The following is a 26,700-nucleotide window of genomic DNA, read 5'->3' as shown; positions in this document are numbered from 1 at the left end:
GGATAAACAAGGCAAAAGAATATTTGAATGATAGGACCCTGAGAAGCATTCACGCTGATCACTTAAGTTATCAAAACAGGTAGGTAAATTGTTTAAGAAAGCAGATGGTACACTTGCCTTTTTTAGTCAAGACATAGAGTGTTTATAAGCAGGGATGATGAACTGTATAAAATATGGCCACAGGTAGAATGCTGCATGCAGTTCTGGAATCCACATTATAGGAGGAATGTCGTAGATGATCCTGAAGGAATTTACCAGAATACTTCCTGGGCTCAAGAGCTGAGGTTGCTTTCCTTGGAGCAGAGGAGATTAAGTAGGGATGTGATTGAGATGTAAACATTAATGAGGGGCCCAAATAAGACAGACAGGAAAAAACCTTGATGGAGAGATCAATGCCCAGGGTGCATAGCTTTAAGAAAAGGGGCAAAAGATTGAGAGGAGATTGGGTAAAGAAGTTTTTCCTCCTAAGGGTAGTGAGAGTCTGGGATGCACTGCCTGTAAGGATGGTAGAGGCAATGCCAAGGCATATAATGCAATGGGTCAAGTGCCGGAAAATAGGACTAGAACAGTTAGGTGGTTTTCTTTGATTGGCAAGCATGTGATGGGCCAAAGGGCATTTTTCTGTGTTGTAGCCCTCTATGACTATCTTTTGCCCAACACATCCTCATCTCCCTTTCCTCTTTTAGGATTCTATTCACCTGTCTGAATATCTCTATGTGACTTGACAATCAATTTTCCTTTTAACACTTGGCAGGTTTTACTACATTAGTAGTTGCCATTGTCCAAGGGCAAAAGGGCTGCTCTTTGAGTAGGAAGGGACAACTGGGTGTGGTTTAACCAGAGGGTTACCACACCTCAGATGAGGCACGAGGTTGGGAAGGCAGGACCTTCATGGTAACCTCAGCCAATGCGGGAATTGAACTTGCACTATTCCATCATACTGCATCACAAACCAGTCAACCAGAGCTAAACCACACCATTAAAGTTGATAGATAAATGCAAGTTGTTGTTGCCTTGGGAAGCCAATAATGAAGTTCAATTCAGTAGAAGTGAAATATCTTGGGCCAAATATTCATGTTGCCAATAATACTCAGTCCTCTATTTCTGTTTTTCAGCGGCAGCAGCATCTCGAAGGGTGGGAGCTTGACCAGGGGCCTGCCGGGAGCAGTGAGTCACTGATTTGAGCTTTTATATTTGAACTCAGAGAGCACTGGTTTTCTGGGAAAGGAGGGATTTATGCTTTTTATTTCCGTCCAACTGTATAAGTCAGTGTTTTCTCAACCTGAGACCCTACGATTGTAGGGCCTCCCACCCAACCACTCCGCTAACCTTAAACACGAAGGACACATCAGCTAAGCATCTCTTCTTTTTTATTTTGTGAAAAGCGGACTAGCAGGGATGGCAGTGCAGGGAGAGCAATGTTCCTCCTGCATGATGTTTGAGGTGAGGGACGCCATTAGTGTCCCATCCAAGTACATCTGCAGGAAGTGCACCCCACTCTTGCTCCTCCAAGATTGTGTTAGGGAATTGGAGCGGGGGGCTGGATGAACTTCGGATCATTCGGGAAGCAGAGGCTGTGATAGATAAGAATTATGGGGAAGTAGTTACTCTGAGGCATGAAGAAAGCTGGGTGACTATTCGAAGGGGGAAAAAAAGTGGAGGGATCCCCTGTGCATTCCCCTGAAAAACATATTTACCGTTTTAGATACTGTTGAGGGGGACGACTTACCAGGGGTATGCAGTGGAGCCCAGGTCTCTGGCACAGAGCCTGTCCCTGTTGCACAGAAGGGAAGGAGAGAAAGAAGGAGAGTGCTAGTCATTGGGGACTCAATACTTAGAGGTTCAGATAGAAGGTTTGTTGGGAACGAACAAGACTCGCGGTTGGTATGTTGCTTCCCAGGTGCCAGGATCCGTGATGTCTTGGATCGTATCTTTGGGGTCCCGAAGGGAGAGGGTGACCAGCCTCAAGTCGTGGTCCATGTAAGTACCAACGACATAGTTCGAAAGAGGGATAGGGATGCAAGGCAGGATTTCTGAGAGCGAAGGTGGAAGCTGAGAGCTAGAACAGAGTTCTTATCTCTGGTTTGTTACCCGTGCCACGTGATAGCGAGATAAGGAACAGGGAGAGATATCAGCTGAACACGTGGCTGCAAGGATGGTGCAGGAGGGAGGCCTTCAGGTACTTGGATAATTGGGGCTCATTCTGGGGTAGGTAGGACTTGTACAAACAGGATGGTCTTCACTTGAATCAGAGGGGTACTAATATCCTGGGGTGGGAAATTTGCTGGTGCTATTCGGGTGGGTTTAACCTAGCTAAGCAGGGGGATGGGAACCTGAGGTGTAGTTGCAGTGCACAGAAGGATGAGCGTAGGGAGGACAAGGAGAGGATTTCAGGGTCACAGGAATGTGCTGGCAGACAGCAAAACTGGTTTGAAGTGTGTCTACTTCAAGGCCAGAAGCATCCAAAATAAGGTAGATGAGCTTGCAGCATGGATAGGTACCTGGGACTTCGAAGTTGTGGCCATTTCGGAAACATAGATAAAGCAGGGTGAGGAATGGATGTTGCAGGATCCAGGGTTTAGATCTTTCATTAAGAACAGGCAAGATGGTAAAAGAGGGGGAGGCTTGGCGTTGTTAGTCAAGGATAGTATAACGGTGGCTGAGAGAACTTTTGAAGAGGACTCGTCTACGGAGGTAGTGTGGGCTGAGGATAGAATCAGGAGAGGAGAGGTCACACTGCTTGGAGTTTTTTTATAGGCCACTGCAGAGTTCCAGGGAGGTGGAAGAAAAGATTGGCAAAATTATTCTGGGTAGGAGTGAAAGGAACAAGATGGTCATTATGGGGGACTTTAACTTCCCCAACATTGACTGGAAATGCTATAACTCTGGTATGTTGGATGGATCCGTTTTTGTCCAATGTGTACAGGAGGGTTTCCTCACAGTATGTCGAAGGGCCGACAAGAGGGTAGGCCACACTGGATCTGGTGCTTGGTAATGAACCAGGCCAGGTGTTTGATTTATTTATGGGTGAGCACTTTGGAGAGAGTGACCATTATTCAGTTACATTTAGTTTAGTGATGGAAAGGGATAGGTACATGCCACAGGTCAAGAGTTATCGATGGGGCAAGGGCAATTATAGTGTGATTAGGCAAGAATTAGGATGCATAGAATGGGGGAGCAAAATGCAGGGGATGCAGAAAATGGAAATGTGGATCTGTTTTAAGGAACAGGTATTGCATGTTTCTGTCAGGCAGGGAGGAAGTCATAAGGTAAGGGAACTGCAGAAATTTACTACAGAAATTGCATCTCTTGTTAAGCAGAAGAAGGAGGCTTATGTGTTGATGAGGCAAGCTGGTTCAGGTGAGGTATTGGAGAGTTACAGATCAGCTAGGAAGGATTTAAAGAGAGAGTTACAAAGAGCAAAGAGAGGACAGGAGTAGTCTTTAGCGAATAGAATAAAGGAGAACCCTAAAGCTTTCTATAGGTATGTGAGGAATAAAAGGATGATTAGGATAGGAATAGCGCCAGTCAAAGACAGAAGTTGGAAGTCGAGTGGACCCTGTGGAGATCAGAGAGGTGCTAAATGAATATTTCTCATTGGTTTTCACTCAGGAGAAGGAGAATATTGTAGAGGAAAAGAATGAAATACGAGATAGTAGACTAGAAAGGATCGAGGTTAGTTACGAAAGGATGTTGTCTATTTTCACTCCTTCTCAAATTGATAAGTCCCCTGGGCTGGATGGGATTTATCTGAGGATTCTCTGGGAACCTAGGGAGGAGAGAACAGAGCCTTTGGCTTTGATATTTGAGTCGTCATTGTCTACAGGTTTCGTACCAGAAGACTGGAGGATTGCAAACATTGTGCCCTTGTTCAAGGGCAGTAGAGATGACCCAGGTAATTATAGACCAGTGAACCTTACTTCTGTTGTAGGAAAGGTTTTGGAAACAATTTGATTTCAGATAGTCAACATGGTTTTGTCAAGGGCAGGTCATGTCTCACAAACCTCATTGAGATTTTTGAGAAGGTGACCAAGCATGTAGATGAGGGTAGGGCAGTTGACGTGAGATACATGGACTTCATGTAAAGCCTTTGATAAGGTTCCACATGGTAGGCTGATGGAGAAAATGCAGAGGCATTGCATTGAGGGTGATTTAGCAGTTTGGATTAGAAACTGGCTTTCTGAAAGAAGGCAGTGAGTGGTGGTTGATGAAAAATATTTAGCCTGGAGTCCAGTTACCAGTGGTGTGCCACAAGGATCTGTTTTGGGACTGTTTGTCATTTCTATAAATGACTTAGACGCAGGCATAGGTGGATGGATTAATACATTTGCAGACAACACTAAAGTTGGTGGAGTAGTGGACAGTTTGGAAGAATGCTACAGGTTGCAGGGGTCTTGGATAAAATGCAGAATTGGGCTGTGAGGTGGCAAATGGAGTACAATGCAGCTAAATGTGAGGTGATTCACTTTGGAAAGAATAACAGGAAGGCAGAGTACTAGGTCAATGGAAAGATTCTTGGTCGTGTGGATGTGCAGAAGGGTCTTGGAGTCCATATACATAGATCCCCAAAAGTTGCCACCCAGGTTAATGCTGCTGTTAAGAAGGCAGCTCTTGAGTATAAGAGTTGGCAAGTCATGTTAAAATTGTACCAGACATTGGTTCGGTCGCATTTAGAATACTGTGTACAGTTCTGGACGCCACATTACCAAAAGGATGTGGACGTTTTGGAGAGGGTGCAGAGAAGGTTTATGAGGATGTTGCCTGGTATGGAAGGTGCTAGCTATGAAGAGAGGTTGAGTAGGTTAGGTTTATTTTCACTAGAAAAAAGGAGATTATGGGGTCCTGATTGAGGTTTACAAAATCATGAAGGGTATAGACAGGGTGCATAGAGACAAGCTTTTTCCCAGGGTGAAGGATTCAATAACGAGAGGTCATGCTTTCAAAGTGAGAGGTGGAAAATTTAAGGGGGATACACACGGTAAGTACTTCACACAGAGGGTAGTGGGCGTTTGGAATGTGTTGCCAGCAGAGGTGGTAGAGGCAGACACATTAGATTAATTTAAGATGCGTCTGGACAGATGCATGAGTAGGTGGGGAGCAGAGGGATACTTAGATTAGATTTTTTTAGATTACTTACAGTGTGGAAACAGGCCCTTCGGCCCAACAAGTGCACACCGACCCTCCAAAGAACAACCCACCCAGACCCATCCTCCTACATTTACCACTTCACCTAACACTTCGGGCAATTTAGCATGGCCAATTCACCTTACCTGCACATTTTTTGGACTGTGGGAGGAAACCGGAGAAAACCCACACAGACACGGGGAGAATGTGCAAACTACACACAGACAGTCACCTGATGCGGAAAGTGAACCTGGGTCTCCAGCGCTGTGAGGCAGCAGTGCTAACCACTGTGCAACCATGTCGCACATGAAGATACAGATGCTTAGGAACTGACCGACAGGTTGAGACAGTACATTTGGATCGGCTCAGTCTTGGAGGGCTGAAGGGCCTGTTCCTTTGCTGTAAATTTTCTTTGTTCTTTGTTCTTATACGGTGTGTTAGGTTTCATTGGTAGAGGGATTGAGTTTCGGAGCCACAATATCACGCTACAACTATACAAAACCCTAGTGCGGCCACACTTGGAATATTGTGTACAGTTCTGGTCGCCACATTTTGGAAAGGGTGTGGAAGATTGGAAAAAGGTGCAGAGAAGATTTACCAGGATGTTGCCTGGTCTGGAGGGAAGGTCTTATGAGGAAAGGCTGAGAGTCTTGGGTCTGTTCTCATTGAAAACAAGAAGGCTAAGAGGGGATTTGATAGGGACATACAAGATGATCAGAGGATTAGATAGACTAGACAGTGGATGATGACATCAACTTGTACGAGGGGGCATAACTACAAATTGAGATTTAAGACAGATATCAGAGGCAGGTTCTTTATGCAGAAAGTGGTAAGGGCATGGAATGCCCTACCTGCTAATGTAGTTAACTCAGCCACATTCGGGAGATTTAAAGAATCCTTAGATAAGCACATGGATGATTTTGGGATAGCGTAGGGGGACGAGCTGAGAATAGTTCACAGGTCGGCGCAACATTGAGGGCCGAAGGGCCTGTTCTGCGCTGTATTGTTCTATGTTCTATTCCTGACACTTTTCAAGCTGTGCATAGTATGATTGAAATTCTATTAGAAGTTCTGATCTGGCAGTTTCTGAATGTTTTTCTCAACACACACAATCACAAAAAGAATACTTATACTAATGCAATTGGTTAAGTTTTGGTTATATTCATACCAATACGCAAGATGTCTCCATTAAGGTCAATTACTTCCAACGTAATTCAGGTACACTCACCAATGATTACTAATTCCTGTATTTGCCCCATTTCTTTCATTTAGTGTCACACCCATGAATATGTGTTGCTTTAAGCCACCAATTTCATGTAACATTGTGTAATGTCATCCATGTCAAAGCCTGACTGAGGACTTGAACCTATTTTTGAAAGATCATATGGGAGTGCGCATGGGATCTTTTAAAGACATTACAACTTTAGTTTCAAACTGTTTGTCAAACAAAGCTTAGCTTTTGATTGTAGGCTTTAAAAACAAATACATTCTTTTATCATGGCTCTTTATAATTACATCATGACTGGCCTTCCAAAGGAATAGATTGCTTTGTTTCTGCTACTGAATGCCAAACCACCTTTGTTTGTGCAGATTCCAGCCTCCATCATCATTCAGGGGAGCCACAGAGGGGAGAAAGGAGGAAGATACCAAGCAAACAATTATAATGCTATAGCTTCAAACAAAAGCTAAGGTTAGAAATCTGCCCCAAGTGGCAACTTAAAGACAGCAAATAAATGTGGAATGCATTTATAGGGGATTTTGTTTTAAAATTGGTGACTACTAAAGCAAGTTCTTGACTTCTTGTAATCAATTTAAGTATTATTATTCGCAATCAAGTCAAGTGACTAGAATTCAAGTAATGTCTTTTAGTGACAAGAATACGTGCTGTTATCTACTTCCCAACTTATGTGAACTTTCTATCAGCAGAATTTAAAACTGTTCTCCAAATTGTTTTCTTTCATTAATTGGTATTTACAATTAAATGCTTTGAAGAGGTATTTGACCTTTTATCAGTTGGTAGCAAGTAAATTTAGAATGATCGACAGTTTGTGATTTAAGTGAAACACAATACTGTATATGATGCAGCTAATTCCTAGACTGCTAAGGTTAGAATTCATTCCAAGAATTCTCATTATCATTCATTCCAAATTAATGCTGGGTGGAAAATACATTAACTCACTAAACTGTGGACTAAAAATGAGGATTCTCTCTCCTTAATTTTGTATGGATTAGATTAATTACAGTGTGGAAACAGGCCCTTCAGCCCAACAAGTCCACACTGACCCTCCGAAAAGCAACCCACCCAGACCCATTCCCCTCCATTTACCTCTTCATCCAACACTATAGGCAATTTATCATGGCCAATTCACCTAACCTGCACATTTTCGAACTGTGGGAGGAAACCGGAGCACCCAGAGGAGAATGTGCAAACTCCACAGACAGTTGCCTGAGGCGGTAATTGAACCCGGGTCTCTGGCGCTGTGAGGCAGCAGTGCTAACCACTGTGCCACCGTGCCGCCCACTTTCTTACATTTGAGCTCACAACCTGTGTTATCAGTAAAAGAAGGTATTGGCAAAGACCTTCGGAGCTCGTTTAAAATTTATTGGAAAACTAATTCCAGTGCATTGAATTTATTCTAATGTTACATTAAGTCTAGAACAGTTTCATCTTGCCAATGCCCTCATAATGCGAGAGAGAAAGAGCAACTATAGTAGAATTGAAGTGGTTACAAAAACGAAGGCCAATTTAAACACACTACAGAAAGCTGACTGACCTTCATCGCTGAGACACTGTTCTCATTTGGTAACATTTGCCAATTAGGAGAGAGATAGTTCATTTTTCCCAGAGCAGTAATGGCACTTGCTCGAACATAACTTTCAGGATCTGAAAGCAGCTCCAATACAAGATGAGGAATTCCACAGGAACCAATCAACTGACAGAAATGCTCAACTCCTGAAACAAGGTAACAATTAAATACAGTTACAGTAAATTTTATGCAAATAAGCAAAGCTTAATAAGTCTGAGCATGAGCAATTATTTTGTCCATTCCAACTTCAACGTATTCTGTGCACTTCAGTAATTTGCTCAATTTATAATTAAAAATTAGGTGAACAAACTGTCCAATACATCAAGATGGATAATTTTAAATCATTCTTAAATATTACAGTAAAATGGGATGAGAAATTAGAAGAAGCAAATTACAATCCTTTCTGAAGATTATCTTAATTATGCAAGTAGCAATCAGTTCTAGGATTTGACTAAAATGACCATTGGAAAAAATGTTTATACCTTTAAACTGGAAGCACATTTGGCCAAGGAACTCAAGTATGGAGTCTCGAATTTCCCAATGAACATCAAATAGTCGCTTCTTCATTACTGATATGAAGTCTGAGGGTATTGTAATAGAAATCAGTATTAACTCCAGATCCATCTGATACAAAACATACCAAATTTAACATAATATTGCTGAACTTAGAATTACAGTAACAATACAATGCCAAGTAAATCTTCATGACAGACTGGAAATGGAAGATGAGAAATTAAATTGAAGATATGTATCTCCACGTTAAAGGATCAACCTATATCAAATGCCACAAGAATTCTCCACTTTAGATTATCAATAAAAACATCTGTGTTTATCTTAATAAAGGGAATAATAATGTAACAAGGATAGAATTCGCAAAAGTGAACTGGGTTGATGGATTAGCAGGAATGATAGTAAGCAAGCAGTGCTAGGCATTCATGACTCTCAGCAAAACATATTCCAGTAAGGACTAAAGATTCTAAGAGAGGAATAAACCAACCATGGCCAACCAAGCAAGTTAAGGAGAGTATTAAGCTGAAAGAAAAAGTATGCAAGGAGGCAAAAGTCAGTGATGGCTCTGAAGACTGGCATAAATTCAGAATCCAGCAAAGGACAATTAACAATATAACAAAGATAGAGAAAATAAACTACAAGAGCAAAGTAGTGAGGAAAATAAAAATCTTACAATAAAAGCTTATTTAAATACATAAAAAAGATAATAGAGGTCAAACTGAACAGAGGCACCCTAGAAAATGAATCTGGGGACAGCGTTTTGTGGAACAAGGAAATGACAGAGGAATTAAACAGATATTTTGCATCAATCTTTACATTAAAATTACTTTGAACATTCCATTAATAATAAAGAATACAGGGAGGAAGGAAGCATCATCACCGTCACTAAAGAAGTGGTATTAGACAAACTAACAGGGCTAAAATTAGCTATGTCCCCGAACTGCTTGCTTGCATCCTCAAAGAGGTATCTACATTGTGGATGCATTGACTGTGATTTTCTAAAAATTGTTAGGTTCTGGTGAAGTAACAGAGGATTGGACAACTGCCAATGTGACACCCCTATTCAAAAAGGGAAAGAGGCAAAAAGCCTCATATTTATTGTTGGAAAAATGTCAGAATCAACTGTTGGGGTGACATGGTGGTTCAGTGGTTAGCACTATTGCCTCACATTGCTGGAGACTCGGGTTCAATTCCACCCTTGGACAACTGTCTGTGCAAAGTTCAGACATCTCCCCAGGTCTGCGTGGGTTTCCTCCGGGGTACTCCAGGTTCCTCCCACAGTCCAAGGTTAGGTGCAGGTTAGGTGGATTGGTCCAGGCTAAATTGCCTAAATGTCCAAGGATGTGCAGGTGATGTGAGTGAGACATGGGAAAATGCAGGGTTATAAGAATAAAGTAAAGGCAAGGGTTGGGGGGATGCTCTTTGGAGGATTGATGTGGACCCAATGGGCCTAATGACCTGATTCCACACTGTAGGTATTCTATGACTCTATGGTTTAGGAAGTAACAGCAGAACAGTTGGAAAGTCATAATCTAATGGTGCATTATGGCTTCATGATTTTGTATATTGCGTCTTGACTAACTTTAAGAAAGCCTTAACCAGACTGAATAGAGGAGAACCAATAAATGTGTTGCATTTTGATGTTCACAAGGAAAAGGTTAAGTCAGAAGATGAGAGTCCATGGTATTGGAGTTGGTGTATTGGCATGGGCAGAGAAGGGATTCATGGGCAAGAAACAACAAGTGGGGATAAAGGGTTTTCTTTATCAGGCTGCCAATCAGTGGGGTTCCACACGGTTCGGTGTTGGGACCACAACTGTTTACAATATCTATTAATGACTTAGAGGAAGGAAGTGAATGTATTGTAGCCAATTTTGCAAATGACACAAGAATGGGCAGAATGGCAGGGGTCAGGGATACAGTTTATTGAAAAATATTCATATGTTAAGTACGTGTGCGAAAAGTTATTAAATGGAGTATAAAGAGGGAAGATACAAAGCTTTTTTTGGAAAGGAAAATAAAAGAATAGAGTATTATTTACATGGAGAACAATTGCAGAATGCTCTGCAAAACAAAGGGACTTGGCACAAAACACAAAAAGCTAGCACCACAGGTGCAGAGGAGAATCAGAAAGGCTAATGGAAAGTTTGCCCTTTATTTCAAAGGTGTTGGAGTACAAGTGTAGGAAAGTCTTACTGCAACTATACAAAGTGCAGGTGAGACCACACTGAAGAATTGTGAACAGTTTTAGTCCCCTTATTTAAGAGAAGATATTATTTCATTGGAGGCAGTTCAGAGAAGGTTAACTAGAGTTTGTCTTATAAGCAAAGGTTAAACAGGTTAGGACTTTACTCACTGGAGTTTAGAAGAATGAGAGGTGATCTCACCAAAACATATTGGATTCTTAAAGAGCTTGACAAAGTAAACAGAGGGCATAGTCTCAGAATAAAGGGGCATCAATTTAATACTTTGATGAGAAAGAATTTCTTCTCTCAGAATGATGGAAGTCTTTGGAACTCCTTGTCATCAAGAACTGTGGGAGAAGAATCCTTGGGTTTATTTAAGGCTGAGATCGATAGATTCTTGATCAGTAGTGAAAACAAGTGTTATGGGGAAAAGACAGGAAAATGGACTCGAGGAATGACAGAACACCCACGATCCTACTGAATGGCACAGCAGACCCGAACAGTTGAACAGCCTACTCCTTATTTCATATGATCTCATGAGCCTAAAATCTATGCTATTTTGAACTATGGTGATGGTAACTAACGTAACGTTTTTGGTAGAAGGCAAGTTCAGCATGATGCTTCAAAGACTAAAGTTAGAAATGCGACAAGAATTTTCATTATGAATATTTTAAATATTTAATTAAGCAGCTATTGCTTGATTTTACAAGAAAGAATTGCAGGAAGAAACATTTATTTGCAGACAAACTGCATTAACTACTTCCACGTACCATATACGAGAAAGCAACAGGAATATCTGTACAGGTTGTTACAACATGCAAGTATTCTTCTTGATGTAAGCAGATTTGCAGGAATGAACTCTTTGTATAAGTAGTGTCACAAAGCAATACTCAAGGATATTTAATATATACAAATATTGTACACAACAAGGTAAATGTCCACGGGGGTCACAGCAAAATTCAAGGAATTGGAGTTGACTTTCCTGAGCCCACGAAAGGTACATTTTTCGAGATACAAAAGACAGACAAATAAAGGTGGGCATGTCTCACTGGCTTTCCATTAGCTCAGGATGTTTAGGCTTTAAATAGGATGGGCTGGAAGTGGACCTGTGCTACTAGTAGCTATATATCATTGCAGTAATGTAAAATGAAGAGATAGGCATTCTGGCCTGCCCTATCATTTTGCTGCATTTATGGCGCTGGAAAACCTGAACATGCTGGCTTAGTCATGTAGACTGATTAGCTGGCACATCCATGGAGTGTTGTGGTTAGATCGAGACTTTTCTTGGAGAGACAACAGACTGCCCATGGGGCAACTGAATCACATGGAAATTTCCAGCTGTTGACCTGGTTAGCAGCCAGTAGGTTTCTTTGGTGGCATTGCCCCTCTCCAATATTAAGACGGGGAATCACCATTTTCAGTGAAAATTCAATGACAGCAAACAGTTAATGCTCAATATGCATGTTGTATAATCAGAATCCCAAAGTGAGACAAGACTTTTAAACAGATTCAGCCTCTGCAAGGGTCCAAGGCAATCATCACCTTGAGCAAGATGGAATCATGGGGAAATATTTACATTTAGAGTTAGTGTGAAAAGTATTTAAAGTAATGACAATAAAGTCCATCTGTTTTAAACCATCTTCCAGCAAGTTGTAAATGATAGCTGTTAGACAGAGAGACTGTGTTTGCTTGACTTCAAAGTCAGGTCAGAAGGAAACTACTTTTGAAATTATTAGCTTTGTCACAGAATTGTAATGTTTGGTATCACTACGAAATAACTTTACATTAAAGCTGATACTAAAACGTCATAAAAATAGGTAGAAATTAGCATCCTTTCTAACCTTCTGTACTGAGGTTAGCAAGAATTAAAAAATGTATAATAGAATTTGAAAAATAATTCATAATATACGATACTGCTGACCAAAGTCTGGGAAGGAACATAACTGTCAGTTTTGGAATGTGGTCAATAAGATCTATTATGTAAGCCCAAGGACAGGTGATTGGGGTCTGGCAAACATCATGAGACGTTGGGAGAACATGAGTTGTTCATTACTGATTGTGAATTCACAGGATTGGATGTGTAGATCAGAGTGGATGTGGCAAGCACTATTAACAGTGTTGCACATCGCCATTGTAACATGGTATGCATAAATATTCTGTACTTTATTGGGAATGGTGGAGTGTCTGAGAGACCTCTCCTAAGCTGTACTGGTAAGGAGCTCCCAATAAAGATTGATTTGTGCTGCGAAACACAGGACTCAGAGTCCTCTTTAAAATCTCTCCAGCTGCTTTATCCTGAATGGTGAGAAGCTCCTTCATTATTGTTGAAGCTGCATTCACCGAGTCAAGTATGTCATTATACTGCTAATCTGTGTCTGGTTAAAGGTGCTGAGGAGTCAGGAGACAAGTTACTTGCTGCAGAATTCCTAGCTTCTGATATGCTTCTCTAGTTACATGACAAAGAACTGCAGATGCTGGAGTTCTGAAACACAAAAACAGAAATTGCTGCAGACACTCAGCAGCCCTGGCAGCATCTGTGCAGAGAAGAGTAAACATTTCACCCCACCAGCCTCTGCAGCCAAAGAATCATAAGCTGCTATTTCCATTACTTCCAGAGGGATGCCACCACAAGATACATATCCTCCACGCCTCCCTTGTGAACATTCCATAGGGACTGTTCTCTGGAACATTCTGGTCCACTCCTCCTCCACTCCCAATACCCCAATGGCACCTTCTCATGCAATCGCAGAAGGTGTAACACTTGTCTATTTACCTCTTACATCATTATTCATGGTTCCAGACACACCAGCTGAAGAAGTGATTTACCTGCATTTCACTCAAGCTAGTCTATCTTATGCATTGCTCACAATGCGGGATCCTCTACACTGGAGAGAGGAAATGCAAACTGGGAAACCACTTTGTTGAACATGTACTTTCCACCCATAAAAATAACCCCATGCTTCTCGGTGCCTGCCACTTCAACGCACCATCTGGCCAACATTCCTGTCTGCAGTGTTCCAGTGAGACTCAACAGAAGTTGGAAGAACAACAACACCTGGGATTGTTGTGGTTTCAATACTTAATATCAAGTTTAAAAATGTTACAGTTTGAACATCTCCTTCCTTGTCCAGTACCCATCCTACACCTCAGGTCCTGTCGTGACATGGACTACTTTCAGCACATGTTTCCATTTTCACTTACTCATAGCTCCAATTACCACCAATCTAGCTTCTCTTCTTCAACATCCTTTGTTTGCCTCGCTTTCTTTTCCTCTCTTTTTTTTTGGACTCCATCTCCATGTAACCACTCACTCCTCCCAGCCACATCAACAATATAAAAAGCATATATTCTAGCTGCTGTCAGTTCTGAAGGGTCACTGGAGTCTGACTGTTGAGTTTCTCAAGCAATTTTCTTTTTTTTTTGTTTTATATGACTGATACAGTTCATTGGTGAACCACAGGATGCTGTTAGTCGGAGATTCAGTGATGGTAATGCCTCTGAATGTCAAATTTTGTCTTCATGTGGATGGTCATTTGCACAGTTTTAATGTTACTTGCCGTATATTAGCCCACATCTGGATATTGTCCAGGTCTTGTTGCAAATAGACAGAAGCTACTTCAGTATGTGAGGAGTCACAAATGGCAGCCTGAGCCATTTACAATATGTGTCAGTGATATAGAGACAGAAAGAGGCAGGAGTGTCTTGTGGCACAGTGGTAGTGTTTTCCCTATCTTTGACCTATGAATGCCTGAGTTCAAGACCCACCATCCCTCGGGAGTGTATTTTTCCATGTCTGCACAGATTTCTTTAAAAAAAAGACAGAAAGTGGGAGCCCTCTTGTGGCTCATTGGTGGTGTCCCTATTCCTGGATGAGGAGTCTAGGTTCAAGACCCACCTGCTCTGAAGGTTGGCAATCTCTGGATAGGTTGTTTAGAGACAATTATTACTTTGATGAATATCAGAATAAGGTGGCCCTGGAAACACTCTTGTAATTAGCTTTGAAGACTGCCAGTGGGCACTGATTATCTTCAACTGACATAGAAGTCATGCCAGTCATCACCATGGAAATGCGCCACAATATTAGAGACAGATGGTACAGGGTTCAGTATCATAGAATCCTTCTGGTGTAGAAGCAGGCCATTTGGCCCACTGAGTCAAGAACATCCCACCCTAATCCACACCCCAGTACTCTATCCCTGTAAGTCTGTATTTTCAAATTCACCTCGCCTGCAGAATCCTGGAAATTTTGGGCAATTTAGCATGGCCAAACCGTCTAACCTGCACATCTTTGGACTGTGGGAGGAAACTAGAGCACCTGGAGGAAACCCATGCAGACATGGGGAAAATGCGCAACTTCATACAAAATCCTGAGGCTGAAATTGAACCCGGGACCCTGGCGCTGTGAGGCAGCAGTGCAAAGCACTGAGTCATTGTGCCACCCTGTTCTTTTGGCACAGTGGTAGAGTCCCAAACCTTGGACAAGAAATCTCTAACGTGTGGAAAGAGGCCATTCAGCCCATCAAATCTGCACTGATCCTCCGAAGAGCATTCCATCCAAATCCAGACCGCTACCCCATAACACTGCATTTACCATGGCTAATCCACTGAGCCACACACATCCCGAGACACTGATGTCAAGTCAGATGGCCAATCAACTAAACTGCTCATCTTTGGATTATGTGAGAAAGCCCATGCAGACACAGGGAGAACATACAAACTCCACACATACATTAACCCAAAGTTGGAATTGAACCCAAGTCTCTGCTGCTGTGAAACAGCAGTTCTAACCACTGATCCATCGTGCTCCCCCAAGGAGGTCTGAGTTCAAATCACATCTACTTTAGAGGAGTATATGACATCTCTCAGCAGCTTGGTTTGGACAATATCTACATATAGAAAGACAGTGATAGTGTCCCTGTCTCTGACAGACGACCCAGGCTCAAGTTCCACTCCTCCAAAGTTGTGTCATAACATGTCTGAACAGGTTGATTAAAAAAAACTGGAAACAGAGAGTAAGAGTTCTTGTGTCTCTACCCCGGATCAGAGGGCCCAGTTTCATGTCCCATCTGCTCCAGAGTTGTGCACCTTTGTAGTCAAAGGGTACCCTCCTCACTATTTACTATCCCACCTGCAAACTGATTGATCCCTCCTACATTCAAGTCTAAACCAATTATTTAAACCACAAAGAGTAGGGGCCCTGTGATACCCCAGATTTCCATTTGGTAAAACAACTCTCAACCTTCAACTTCTGCTTCACCCTACTCAGCCGATTGTGTATATAATTTTCTAAATTCCCTTGAATTCTATGAGTTCTTACCTTCGCTCTCCCATGCAGGACCGTATTAAAAGCCTTGCTGAAGTCCAAGTAGGCTACGTTAAAAACATTGCTGTCATTTACATATCTGGTCAACTCTCAAAAAATTCAATCAAGTTGATTACATGACCTTCCCTTAACAAAATCATGCTGACTTTCTTGATTAATCCCTACCTCTGCAAATGCAGATTAATTTTGTGCTTCAGAATTGCTGACAATAGTTGCCCCACCACTGAGGTTAGACTGGCCTGGAGTTTCCCGGTTTATTCCTTATTCCTTTCTTCAATAATATTACCACATTGACTGTCCTCCAGTGCCTCTTTTGTGACTGGAAATGAATGGAAGAGATTTGCAAGAGCCCCTGCTATTTCCTTCCTTGCCTCATGCAACAGCCCGGGATATACTAGGCCTTGGAGATGTATCTACTTGTAAGCCTAGTAGCCCCCTCAGACCATCCTCTCTCTATATACCAACTTCTTAAATTGTATCAGAGACTTTCTCACTGATTTCTACACCCACAGTTTGGTTATGTTTACAAAGCAATGGGCAGGGATAACTAGATACCACAGGGAGAAAAGGTATAACTGCGCGGAAGGCAATTACGATGCGATTATGCAAGATTTAGGATGCATAGGATGGGGAAGAAAACTGCAGGGGATGGACACACTTGAAATGTGAAGCTTATTCAAGGAACAGCTATTGCGGGTCCTGGACAAGTATATACCTATCAGGCAGGGAAGTAGATGGTGAGAGAGGGAGCCATGGTTTACTAAAGAAGTTGAATCTCTTGATTCAACTTACGTGAGAATGAGGCATGAAAGCTGAGTTTGGGTGCTTCACAGTTATAAGTTAACAGAAAAGATCTAAAGAGAGGGCTAAGAAGAGCCAGGTAGGGACATGAGAAGCTGTTGGTAGATAAGATCAAGGAAAACCAGAAGGCCTTCTATAGGTAATATCAGGAATAAAAGAATGACTAGAGTAGGGCCAATCAAAGATAGTAGTGGAAATTTGTGTGTAGAATCTGAAGACATAGGGGAAGCACTTAATGAATACTTTTCGTCAGTATTCACGTTGGGAAAGGACAATTTTAGTGAGAATACGGAGAGAGAGGCGACTGGATTAGATGGGATTGAGGTTGACAAAGAGGAGGTTTTGGCAATTTTGGAAGCTCTAAAAATAGATAAGACCCCTGGACTGGATGGGATTTATCCTTGGATTCTCTGGGAAGCCAGGAATGAGATTGCAGAGCCTTTGGCTTCAATCTTTATGTCATCATTGTCGACAGGAATAGTGCCAGAAGACTGGAGGATAGCAAATGTTGCTCCCCAGTTTAAGGAGAGTCAGAACAACCCTGGTATTATAGTTCAGTGAGCCTTACTTTGGTTGTGGGTAAAGTGTTGGAAAAGGTTATGGACCTATAATTTATAATCATCTGGAAAGGAATAATTTCACTAGGGATAGTAAACACGGTTTTGTGAAGGGTAAGTCATGCCTCACCAACCTTATTAAGTTCTTTGAGAAGGTGACCAAACAGGTGGGTAAAGGTAACGCGGTTGGTGTGGTGTATATGGATTTCAGTAAGGCTTTTGATGAGGTTCCACATGGTAGACTATTCCACAAAGTACGGAGACATGAGGGTGATCTAGTGGTTTGGATCAGAAATTGGCTAGCTGAAAGAAGACAGAGCGTGGTGTTTGAAGGGAAATGTTTTGTTGGAGCTCAGTTACTAGTGGTGCGCCACAAGGACCTGTTTTGGAGTCATTGCCTATTTTTATATTGTCATTTTTATAAATGATCCAGAGGTGGGCGTTGAAGGATGTGTTCGTAAATTTGCGGATGACACTAAGGTAGGCAGAGTTGTGAATAGTGCCGAAGGATGTTGTGGGTTACAGAGAGGCATGGATAAGATGCAGAGCTGGGCGGAGAAGTGGCAAATGGAATTTAACGTGGAAAAATGTGAGGTAGTTCACTTTGGAAGAAGTAACTGGAATGCAGAATACTGAGCTAATGGTAAAATTCTTGGCAGTATAGATGAACAGAGAGATCTCAGTGTCCAGGTGCATAATTCCTGAAAGTTGCCACCCAGGTTGAAAGGGTTGTGAAGAAGGCATTTGGTGTGTTAGCGTTTATTGGTCAGGGGATTGAGTTTCGGAGGTCATGCTTCAGCTATACAAGACACTGGTAAGGCTGCACGTGGAGCATTGCGTGCAATTCTGGTCACCACATTATAGGAAGGATGTGGTAGCTTTGGAAAGTGTTAGGATGTTGCCTGGTAACGGAAGGAAGGTCTTATGAGGAAAGGCTGAGGGGTAGTTTCTATACTCAGAGTAGTAGGGGCGTGGAACAGTAGAAGACTCGCTGACATCAAAGGCATTTAAATGGTCACTGGATAGTAATGGAACGGTGTAGGTTCCATTTTTGGAATCAGATTAATTTTTCAGGTTGGCGCAACATCGAGGGCCAAAAAGCCTATACTGCGTTGTAATGTTCTATGTTCTATATTGTCCCTCTAACTAGTGAACACCAACCCTAAATATTCACTTATTACACTACCTGCATCCTCAACTCCATGCACAAGTTACCACTATGATCTGTAATAGACAACAGGTGCAGGAGTAGGCCATTCTGCCCTACGAGCCAGCACCACCATTCATTATGATCATGGCTGATCATCCTCAATCAGTATCCTGTTCATGCCTTATCCCCATAACCCTTGATTCCACTGTCCTTAAGAGCTCTATCCAACTCTTTCTTGAAAGTATCCAGAGACTTGGCCTCCACAGCCAGTAATGGACGCTAGTCTTTCCCTAGTTATCCTTGAACCCTTAATGTTCTTGTAAAACAACTTAAAATTTACCTATATGTTACCAACTAGGATCCTTTCATATCTCCTTACTTTTAAGCTCCTCTTGCACATTCTTTACTCCTCTGGGGCTACTGCTGCTTTGAGTCACTTGGTACCAGCTACAAGTCTCTCTTTTTCTCTTAATTCAATGCTGTATATCCCTCCAGGCTTCCCTCCACAGGATTCAATGGTCCCACCATCTTTCTTTATTGGAATATATTGGTCTTGCACTCTCCATATTGAGACATTTAGAAGAAAGATGAGAATTTCTTTGATTCAAAGGATTGAATGTCTTTGGAAATATCTATCCAGAAAGTTGTAGATGGGCTGTCAATGAACATACTGATGGCTGAGATAGACATATGGTACATTTGGATTTCCAGAGGGCATGAATAAAAGACTGCTGCATGATAGAGGTGCACAGCATTATAGATAATGTGTTAACATGGAGACTGCACTGGTTAACTAACAAAGCAAACTACTGTTGTAAATGGGTGTTTTTCTGGTTGGAGATCAGTGGTTAATGCAGTATCTTGAGGACCAGTGTTGGGACCGCAATTATTTACAATTTATATAGATGATTTGGAGTTTTAGATTAGATTAGATTAGATTACTTACAGTGTGGAAACAGGCCCTTCGGCCCAACAAGTCCACACTGCCCCGCCGAAGCGCAACCCACCCATACCCCTACATCTACCTCTTACCTAACACTACGGGCAATTTAGCATGGCCAATTCACCTGACCTGCACATCTTTGGACTGTGGGAGGAAACCGGAGCACCCAGAGGAAACCCATGCAGGCACGGGGAGAATGTGCAAACTCCACACAGTCAGTCACCTGAGGCGGGAATTGAACCCAGGTCTCTTGGCGCTGTGAGGCAGCAGTGCTAACCAGAGTTAGGGGGTGTCAAAGTTTGCAGATGATATTAAGGTGAGTGGCAATACAATATGTGCAGGGGATACTGAAAATCTGCAAAGGGATATAGATAGATTAGATGAGTGGACAAGGGTCTGGCAGATGGAGTACAATGTTGGTAAGTGTGAGGTCTTCCATTTTGGTTGGAGTAACAGCAAAATCGACTATGATTTAAGTGGTGAAAAATTGCAGCATGCTGCTGTGCAGAGGGACTTGTATGCCCTTGTGCATGAATCACAAGAAGTTGGTTTGCAGGTGTACCAGGCAATTAAGAAGGCAAATAGAATATTTGAGATATTTGAGAATGTAAGATGAATGGAGTTTAAAAACAGGGAAATTATGCTGCAGCTGTATAGGGTGCTGGTGAGGCCACACCTGAAGCACTGCATACAGATTTGGTCTTCTTACTTGAGAAAGCATGTACTGACACTGGAGGGACTACAGAGGAGGTTCACTAGGTCGACTTTGGAATTGGAAAGGTTGTCTTATGAGGAGAAATTGAGTAGACTGGGACTATATTCATTAGAATTTAGAAGAATGGGGGGGAATCTTATAGAAACAGATAAAATTATGAAGGGAACAGATAAGGTAGAAGCAAGGAGGCTGTTTCCACAGGTGGGTGAAACTAAAACTAGAGGGCATAGCCCCAAAATAAGGGAAGCAGATTTAGTACTGAGTTGAGGGGGAACTTCTCCCAAAGAGTTGTGAATCTGTGGAATTCCCTGCCAAATGAAGCAGTTGTGGCAACCTCATTGAATGTTTTAAAGGTAAAGACAGATAGATTTTTGAACAGTAAAGGAATTAAGGATAATAGTAAGCAGGTGGATGAGTGGAGGGGAGTCCATAAAAAGATCAGCCATGATCTTGTTGATCGGCAAAGTAGGCTCGAGGGGCCAGATGATCTACTCTTGCTCTTAGTTCTTGTGTTCTTATAGTACGTTTGGTCTCTCAGGTAATCGAAATCAGCTCCACAGGCTATATGATTTTCTCCTTTTCTATTTCTTTTGTTCTTCATGAAGTATTTAAAAACATTAGGAATAGAATCCAAAGCTATGTCTTTCCAATATCAATTCTTTATTGATCCATGTGTGATCTGTGTATTAAGTTTAATTAAATTCTGTCTGTTAGTTTTGGATGTCTCGTTTACAGACAAAACAACTTAACAGCATAATAAACATTATCTCCTCCCACTTCAAATGGCAGAGGTAAGCTTAGACAGAATGAAAACAGAATTAAATATTTACTGGGTAGAATACAAGAAGATAACCAACATCAGTTTCCTACCTCCATGTAAAAACTCTTGCAATTTGGGCTCAAGTACATGAGAGTTCACACCTTCAATGCAATGTGACATCCAGCAAAATAAAGCCTGGAGGGACTTCTTCAAAACCTAAATTTACAAATTTGATTTATTGATTGTATTTTTAGACATTCAATTCAGAAAACATTCAATTCAATTTTAAGTGGTACAAAATATACTTTGAGCAGGAACGTGGATCTTTACCTCTCTGAAGGGCTTGGGCAGCAGATCTATAGGTACATCATTATCTGTATGTTCCCCTCCAAAATACACACCATCCTTACTTGGAACTATCAGCATTCCTTCACTGTTGCTGAATCAAAGTCTGGAACTCCTTTCCTAACAGCATTGCAGGTGGCTTACCATCACCTTCTCATAGACAATGAGGATGTGTAACAAATGCTGGCCCTGCTAGTGATACTCTCACCCCATGAAAGAACAAAAATTTCAATTTAGCTCAGTCCAGTTGCTTTTGCATGCAAACAACTGCATGCAACCTCAATGATGCCATTCCATCCTGGATCATATGCTTAAGTAAAAGAAAACTATACTGACACATTATGACTAATTATTTTAATAGTCAAAAATATTACTCACAGTACAGTCAGTATCTGGGTTGCTGATGTAATCATGGAAAAGGGCCAATGCACTGTTTACTTCCTCAATCCCTGGTAAGATTGAAATCTTAATTTCAGCAAAATGTCAACCAATCTTTTTATTGGTGCAAATATTTTTTAAAATTTAAAAATATTTACTGGTAAAGAAAAAAAGTCTATTAAAAAAAGTATTTTTGGACACCAATGTACAATTAAAACTTCTGAGGGCGCACGCTTACCTCAGTTTATAGTTTGGGAGAAGATTTGTAGCTCAGGTGCTCGTTGTTGTGGTTCTGTTCGCTGAGCTGGGAATTTGTCTTGCAAACGTTTCGTCCCCTGTCTAGGTGACATCCTCAGTGCTTGGGAGCCTCCTGTGAAGCGCTTCTGTGCTGTTTCCTCCGGCATTTATAGCGGCCTGTCTCTGCCGCTTCCGGTTGTCAGTTCCAGCTGTCCGCTGTCGTGGCCGGTATATTGGGTCCAGGTTGACGTGTTTGTTGATAGAGTCTGTGGATGAGTGCCATGCCTCTAGGAATTCCCTGGCTGTTCTCTGTTTGGCTTGCCCTATAATGGTAGCGTTGTCCCAGTCGAATTCATGTTGCTTGTTATCTGTGTGTGTGGCTACTAAGGATAGCTGGTCGTGTTGTTTCGTGGCTAGTTGGTGTTCAACACACACCTGGGTTAAAAACCTCTCCCACAGACAGCTCACAGACACGGAAAGAACAATACTGGCCAAGGGACTCAACTACAACCACAGGGACGCCAAGACAGCAGACTTCCTAGCATCACTAGAATGCACACTCAGGAACAATGGACTGACAGAAGAGACACAATAAACAGTGAGACAAAGTATCGTACCGCTGATAACAAGAAAAAGACAAACACATAACCTCAACACAAAGGAGAGGGAAGCACTAAAATCAGTAAGAAACGATAAGAACATAATTATACTACCAGCAGACAAAGGCAGAATGACGGTCATCCTGGACAAAGCAGAGTACGTCCAAAAAGCACAACAACTACTTGCAGATACCAACACCTACCAAAAGAGGGAGTTTGACCCCACCCCACAGCTCACCAATAGGATAAACAACACACTGAGGAATCTACAAAAAAACGGACAGATAACCAGGTCTGACCTACAAAGTATGAAACCTGAAAGCAACAACACCCCCAGAATCTATGGACTACCCAAAGTGCACAAACCAGACATCACACTCAGACCCATAGTATCACTACCAGGGACACCATCACACAAACTGGCTAAAGAACTACAGCAGAAACTGAATCACCTGATCAGCGGATCCAGACAATCTATACAATCGACACAGGAATTCTTGGACATCATCAGAAATATACACATAGACAAGGAAGAAACTATGGTCTCATTCGATGTAACAGCACTGTTCACCTCTATCGACAAAACCCTAGCCAGAGAAACAATAGCCAACCTGCTGGACAGACATAACAGATAACAGGACGTTGAACCTATCAACAAAGACGGCATACTTAAACTACTGGACTTGCGCCTCACAACACACTTCACATTCAACAACCAGATATACGAACAAATCAACGGAACACCCATGGGCTCACCGATCTCTGGACTCATAGCAGAAGCAGTAATGCAAAAGTTAGAACAAAATGTCTTACCACAAATTCAACCCAAACTCTGGGTCAGATATGTGGATGACACCTTTGTAATAATTAAAACACAAAAATAGAGAACACACACCAGATCATCAACGCCACACTCACAGGAATCCGATTCACTAGAGAGAAAGAAAAGGACAACCAACTCCCATTCCTAGATGTGATGGTACAGAGAACACCGAACGGAGAATTCACCACAAAGGTTTACAGGAAAGCCACACACACAGACCAAGTCCTAAACTATGAAAGCAACCACCCCAACACACACAAACGAAGTTGCATCAAGACACGATTCAAAAGGGCCACAACACACTGCAGCACACCAGAACTGCAAAAAGAGGAAGAAGAACACCTATACAAGGTATTTGCCAAAAACGGATACCCACGCAATTTCATCAACAGATGCCTAAGGGAAAGACAATGGAACGAGGACATGCCGCAACCCAAAGGACTAGCCACACTACCATACATCAGGAGCATTTCCGAACTGACAGCCAGACTACTGCGACCACTCGGACTCATAACAGCACACAAACCAACAGCCACTCTCAGACAACTCACCAGAACGAAGGACCCGATACCCAACATGAGCAAAACCAATGTAGGGTACAAAATCCCATGCAAGGACTGCATAAAACACTACATAGGACAAACAGGAAGACAGCTAACGATCCGTATCCATGAACACCAATTAGCCACGAAACGACACGACCAGCTATCTTTAGTAGCCACACACACAGAGAGATAACAAGCAACATGAATTCGACTGGGACAACGCTACCATTATAGGGCAAGCCAAACAGAGAACAGCCAGGGAATTCCTAGAGGCATGGCACTCATCCGCAGACTCTATCAACAAACACATCGACCTGGACCCAATATACCGGCCACTACAGCGGACAGCTGGAACTGACAACCGGAAGCGGCAGAGACAGGCCACTATAAATGCCGGAGGAAACAGCACAGAAGCGCTTCACAGGAGGCTCCCAAGCACTGAGGATGTCACCTAGACAGGGGACAAAACGTTTGCAAGACAAATTCCCAGCACGGCGAACAGAATTACCTCAGTTTATTTTCACATACATGTAAAAGATATAAAGATGGTTTTTGAAAAATTAAATATAAATCTATGATGTTTAACAGCTTTTTTTCTCTTGAATAATATACTCTAATGTTTTTAACACTTTAAGTAAATTTAATTTAGAGATTTTTCTACTACTGCAATGCTCTGGATGTCAACAGACTCTAATATTTTGATTAAGGTTGCTTCTGAGATAACAAGTAGTCTCTCAAGACAGAAGGAGAAGAATATAAACTCCATTTTCTATGTGGGTGTTTACTTACCCTATTCTAAACAATAAAATCTAGCATTTTCTCAGAAGTTAAGTCATGAAATGTTCAAAACAAAATTTACTTAATTGTGGTTTATTCTTGAATGTATTAACTCCTAAATTGTGTTTAGTTCAGACAAATTAAGTCCCAAATTATTAATCTAGAACTACTGTTAAACTATACCGAAAAGTTTGGATCACAGAACAATTTTATTCAAATATAAACATTACCAATTTCACCAAAACTCTACTTCAGTACTTTTATACAAGTTGAGTACTACTGAAAAAAAATATTTTTTCAAAGCTTTTTTTTATCTTACACTCATCAAGACATCTGGAAGAATACCAATTTAAAGGTGAACAATATTTTATACAGTATGAGAAGACAGTGTTGACTGTTGGCAAGTGGGCTCTGATTGGTAGGGATTGGACGGTTAACTGCCAATCTTTGTTTCAATTTAAATGAAGGAGTTGACTCTGACTGGTCAAGGCATTGGCCTGACAAATAATAGACAACAGCTGTTTGTTGGTTTAAGTTAAGAAACGCAATTTGTATAAATGTTCTTTCTGTCATGAAAGAATATACTCTGCCTATTAAAATATGTCTCTGTCAATGCATACATGTAGCAATCTTAAGTTGGTTGTCAGCAGATGTCTTAGGATATTATTTAGGATTTCTCACGGCAATGCTGTCAGTGATTATTTAACTGATGAATTCTTCATGTCAATGCCTTTACCCATCGGAGACAACTTGTCAACTCTCCTCTTACAATATAACATGCTGTTTCCCTTTATATTCAAAGCATTAATCTCTTAAGAGACAGAGAATATTGTATTGTGTTTTGAAGATGTGTACTGTACTTTTAAGTAAATTAAAAGCTAGCAGAAGTACCTGACCTTACCAGACGGCACCAAGTGTTCGGAACAAGATGTAATGTAATCTTTTGGTCTAGCAGTTAGTGTAGCTGGTTGCATGGAGACAAAAACAAATTTGAATTCAGACAATCAGTTTAAATTATACCCTAAAATACCAACCTCCAATCAAGTTTGTATTTAGTATATTGACAATATTAAAAACAAATGAAACAATCTGATGCTTTGGGGTATAAGACTGGGGAAAATTGAACAGTTGTGGAGAACTACCAGAAGACCAACAGATGTAGGTTGCTAATCAGAACTAAGAAGTACCTGTCTAAAGAAGGAGTTTGCACAGAGAAAAACATCAACAGCAACCTGGAGAGCAAATCTACAGAGGAAATTTGAATTTTTCACTAAATCTTAATCGGGGGTTTTATTGGACTTATATTATAGAAGGGCAAGTAAAAGATAGGTTAGAGGATGGGGTTGTAAATAGTTGTTAGTTAATTGTTCTCTGTTATACTTTAAGGAATAAAGTTGTTAATTTTTACTTTAAATAATTCACAGCCTCTCAAACTTTTACAGATTACTGTGTGGGATAAATCTTTTCTATGTTGCTGGCTTATGTTAAGCAGGAGGGTTTATCCCATATCGTAACAATTTGGGGGCTCGTCCGTGAATTGAACCCAGGATCTCTCGCAGAGTTCTGACTAGCGGCCTACATCTGTTGGTCTTCTGGCAGTTCTCCCCAACTATTCAATTGCCCCCAGTCTTATACCCCAAAGCATCCAATTGCTTCATTAGTTTTTAATATTGTCAATATACTAAATTCAAACTTGATTGCAGGTTGGTATTTTTGGGGTAGAATTTAAACTGATTGACTGAATTAGAATTTGTTTTTGTCTCCAGGCAACCTGCTGGGCCAAAAGGATACATTATATCTTGTTCAGAACACTTGGTGTTCTGGTCAGGTACTTCTGCTAGCTTTTAACTTTCCTAAAGATACAGTTCACCCACATCTTCATAAAAATTGTTATGCTTATTTACATATATTGTTGTTTTTGCTTTGCTTCTTACCTGCCCACTGAGGTAATGCACCCAGTACATCCATTCCTCCTCTTTGAACTTTGATGCATCCAATCAGATGTCTGCTAATATTGACAACAGTTGAAGTGACAGGAATAGCAGTACCAATACACAACTGTAGTATTGTGATCACTGATCTCATCAAAACTTGGAATGGCAATTCTGTGGTCTGAGGGGG

The 26,700-nt window shown here is 41.4% G+C and overlaps 1 protein-coding gene across 2 annotated transcripts in view; it reads right to left on the bottom strand.

Moving 5' to 3' along the window:
* Window positions 1-26,700, bottom strand: part of brat1 (BRCA1-associated ATM activator 1) — a 69,741-nt gene that overhangs the window by 7,507 nt on the left and 35,534 nt on the right. For both annotated transcript variants that reach the window (XM_072559501.1, XM_072559502.1), the window contains 5 exons: window positions 26,514-26,700; window positions 21,599-21,669; window positions 20,986-21,091; window positions 8,414-8,512; window positions 7,899-8,077 (listed from right to left, as the gene is read on the bottom strand). In XM_072559501.1, coding sequence (XP_072415602.1) covers window positions 7,899-8,077; window positions 8,414-8,512; window positions 20,986-21,091; window positions 21,599-21,669; window positions 26,514-26,700 — 642 coding nt within the window. The remainder of the gene's footprint in view (window positions 1-7,898; window positions 8,078-8,413; window positions 8,513-20,985; window positions 21,092-21,598; window positions 21,670-26,513) is intronic.

Source organism: Chiloscyllium punctatum, chromosome 40 (genome assembly GCF_047496795.1).
Source record: "Chiloscyllium punctatum isolate Juve2018m chromosome 40, sChiPun1.3, whole genome shotgun sequence".
NCBI classification, from domain to species: Eukaryota; Metazoa; Chordata; class Chondrichthyes; order Orectolobiformes; family Hemiscylliidae; genus Chiloscyllium; species Chiloscyllium punctatum.
This window is presented reverse-complemented; position numbering and strand designations above follow the sequence as displayed.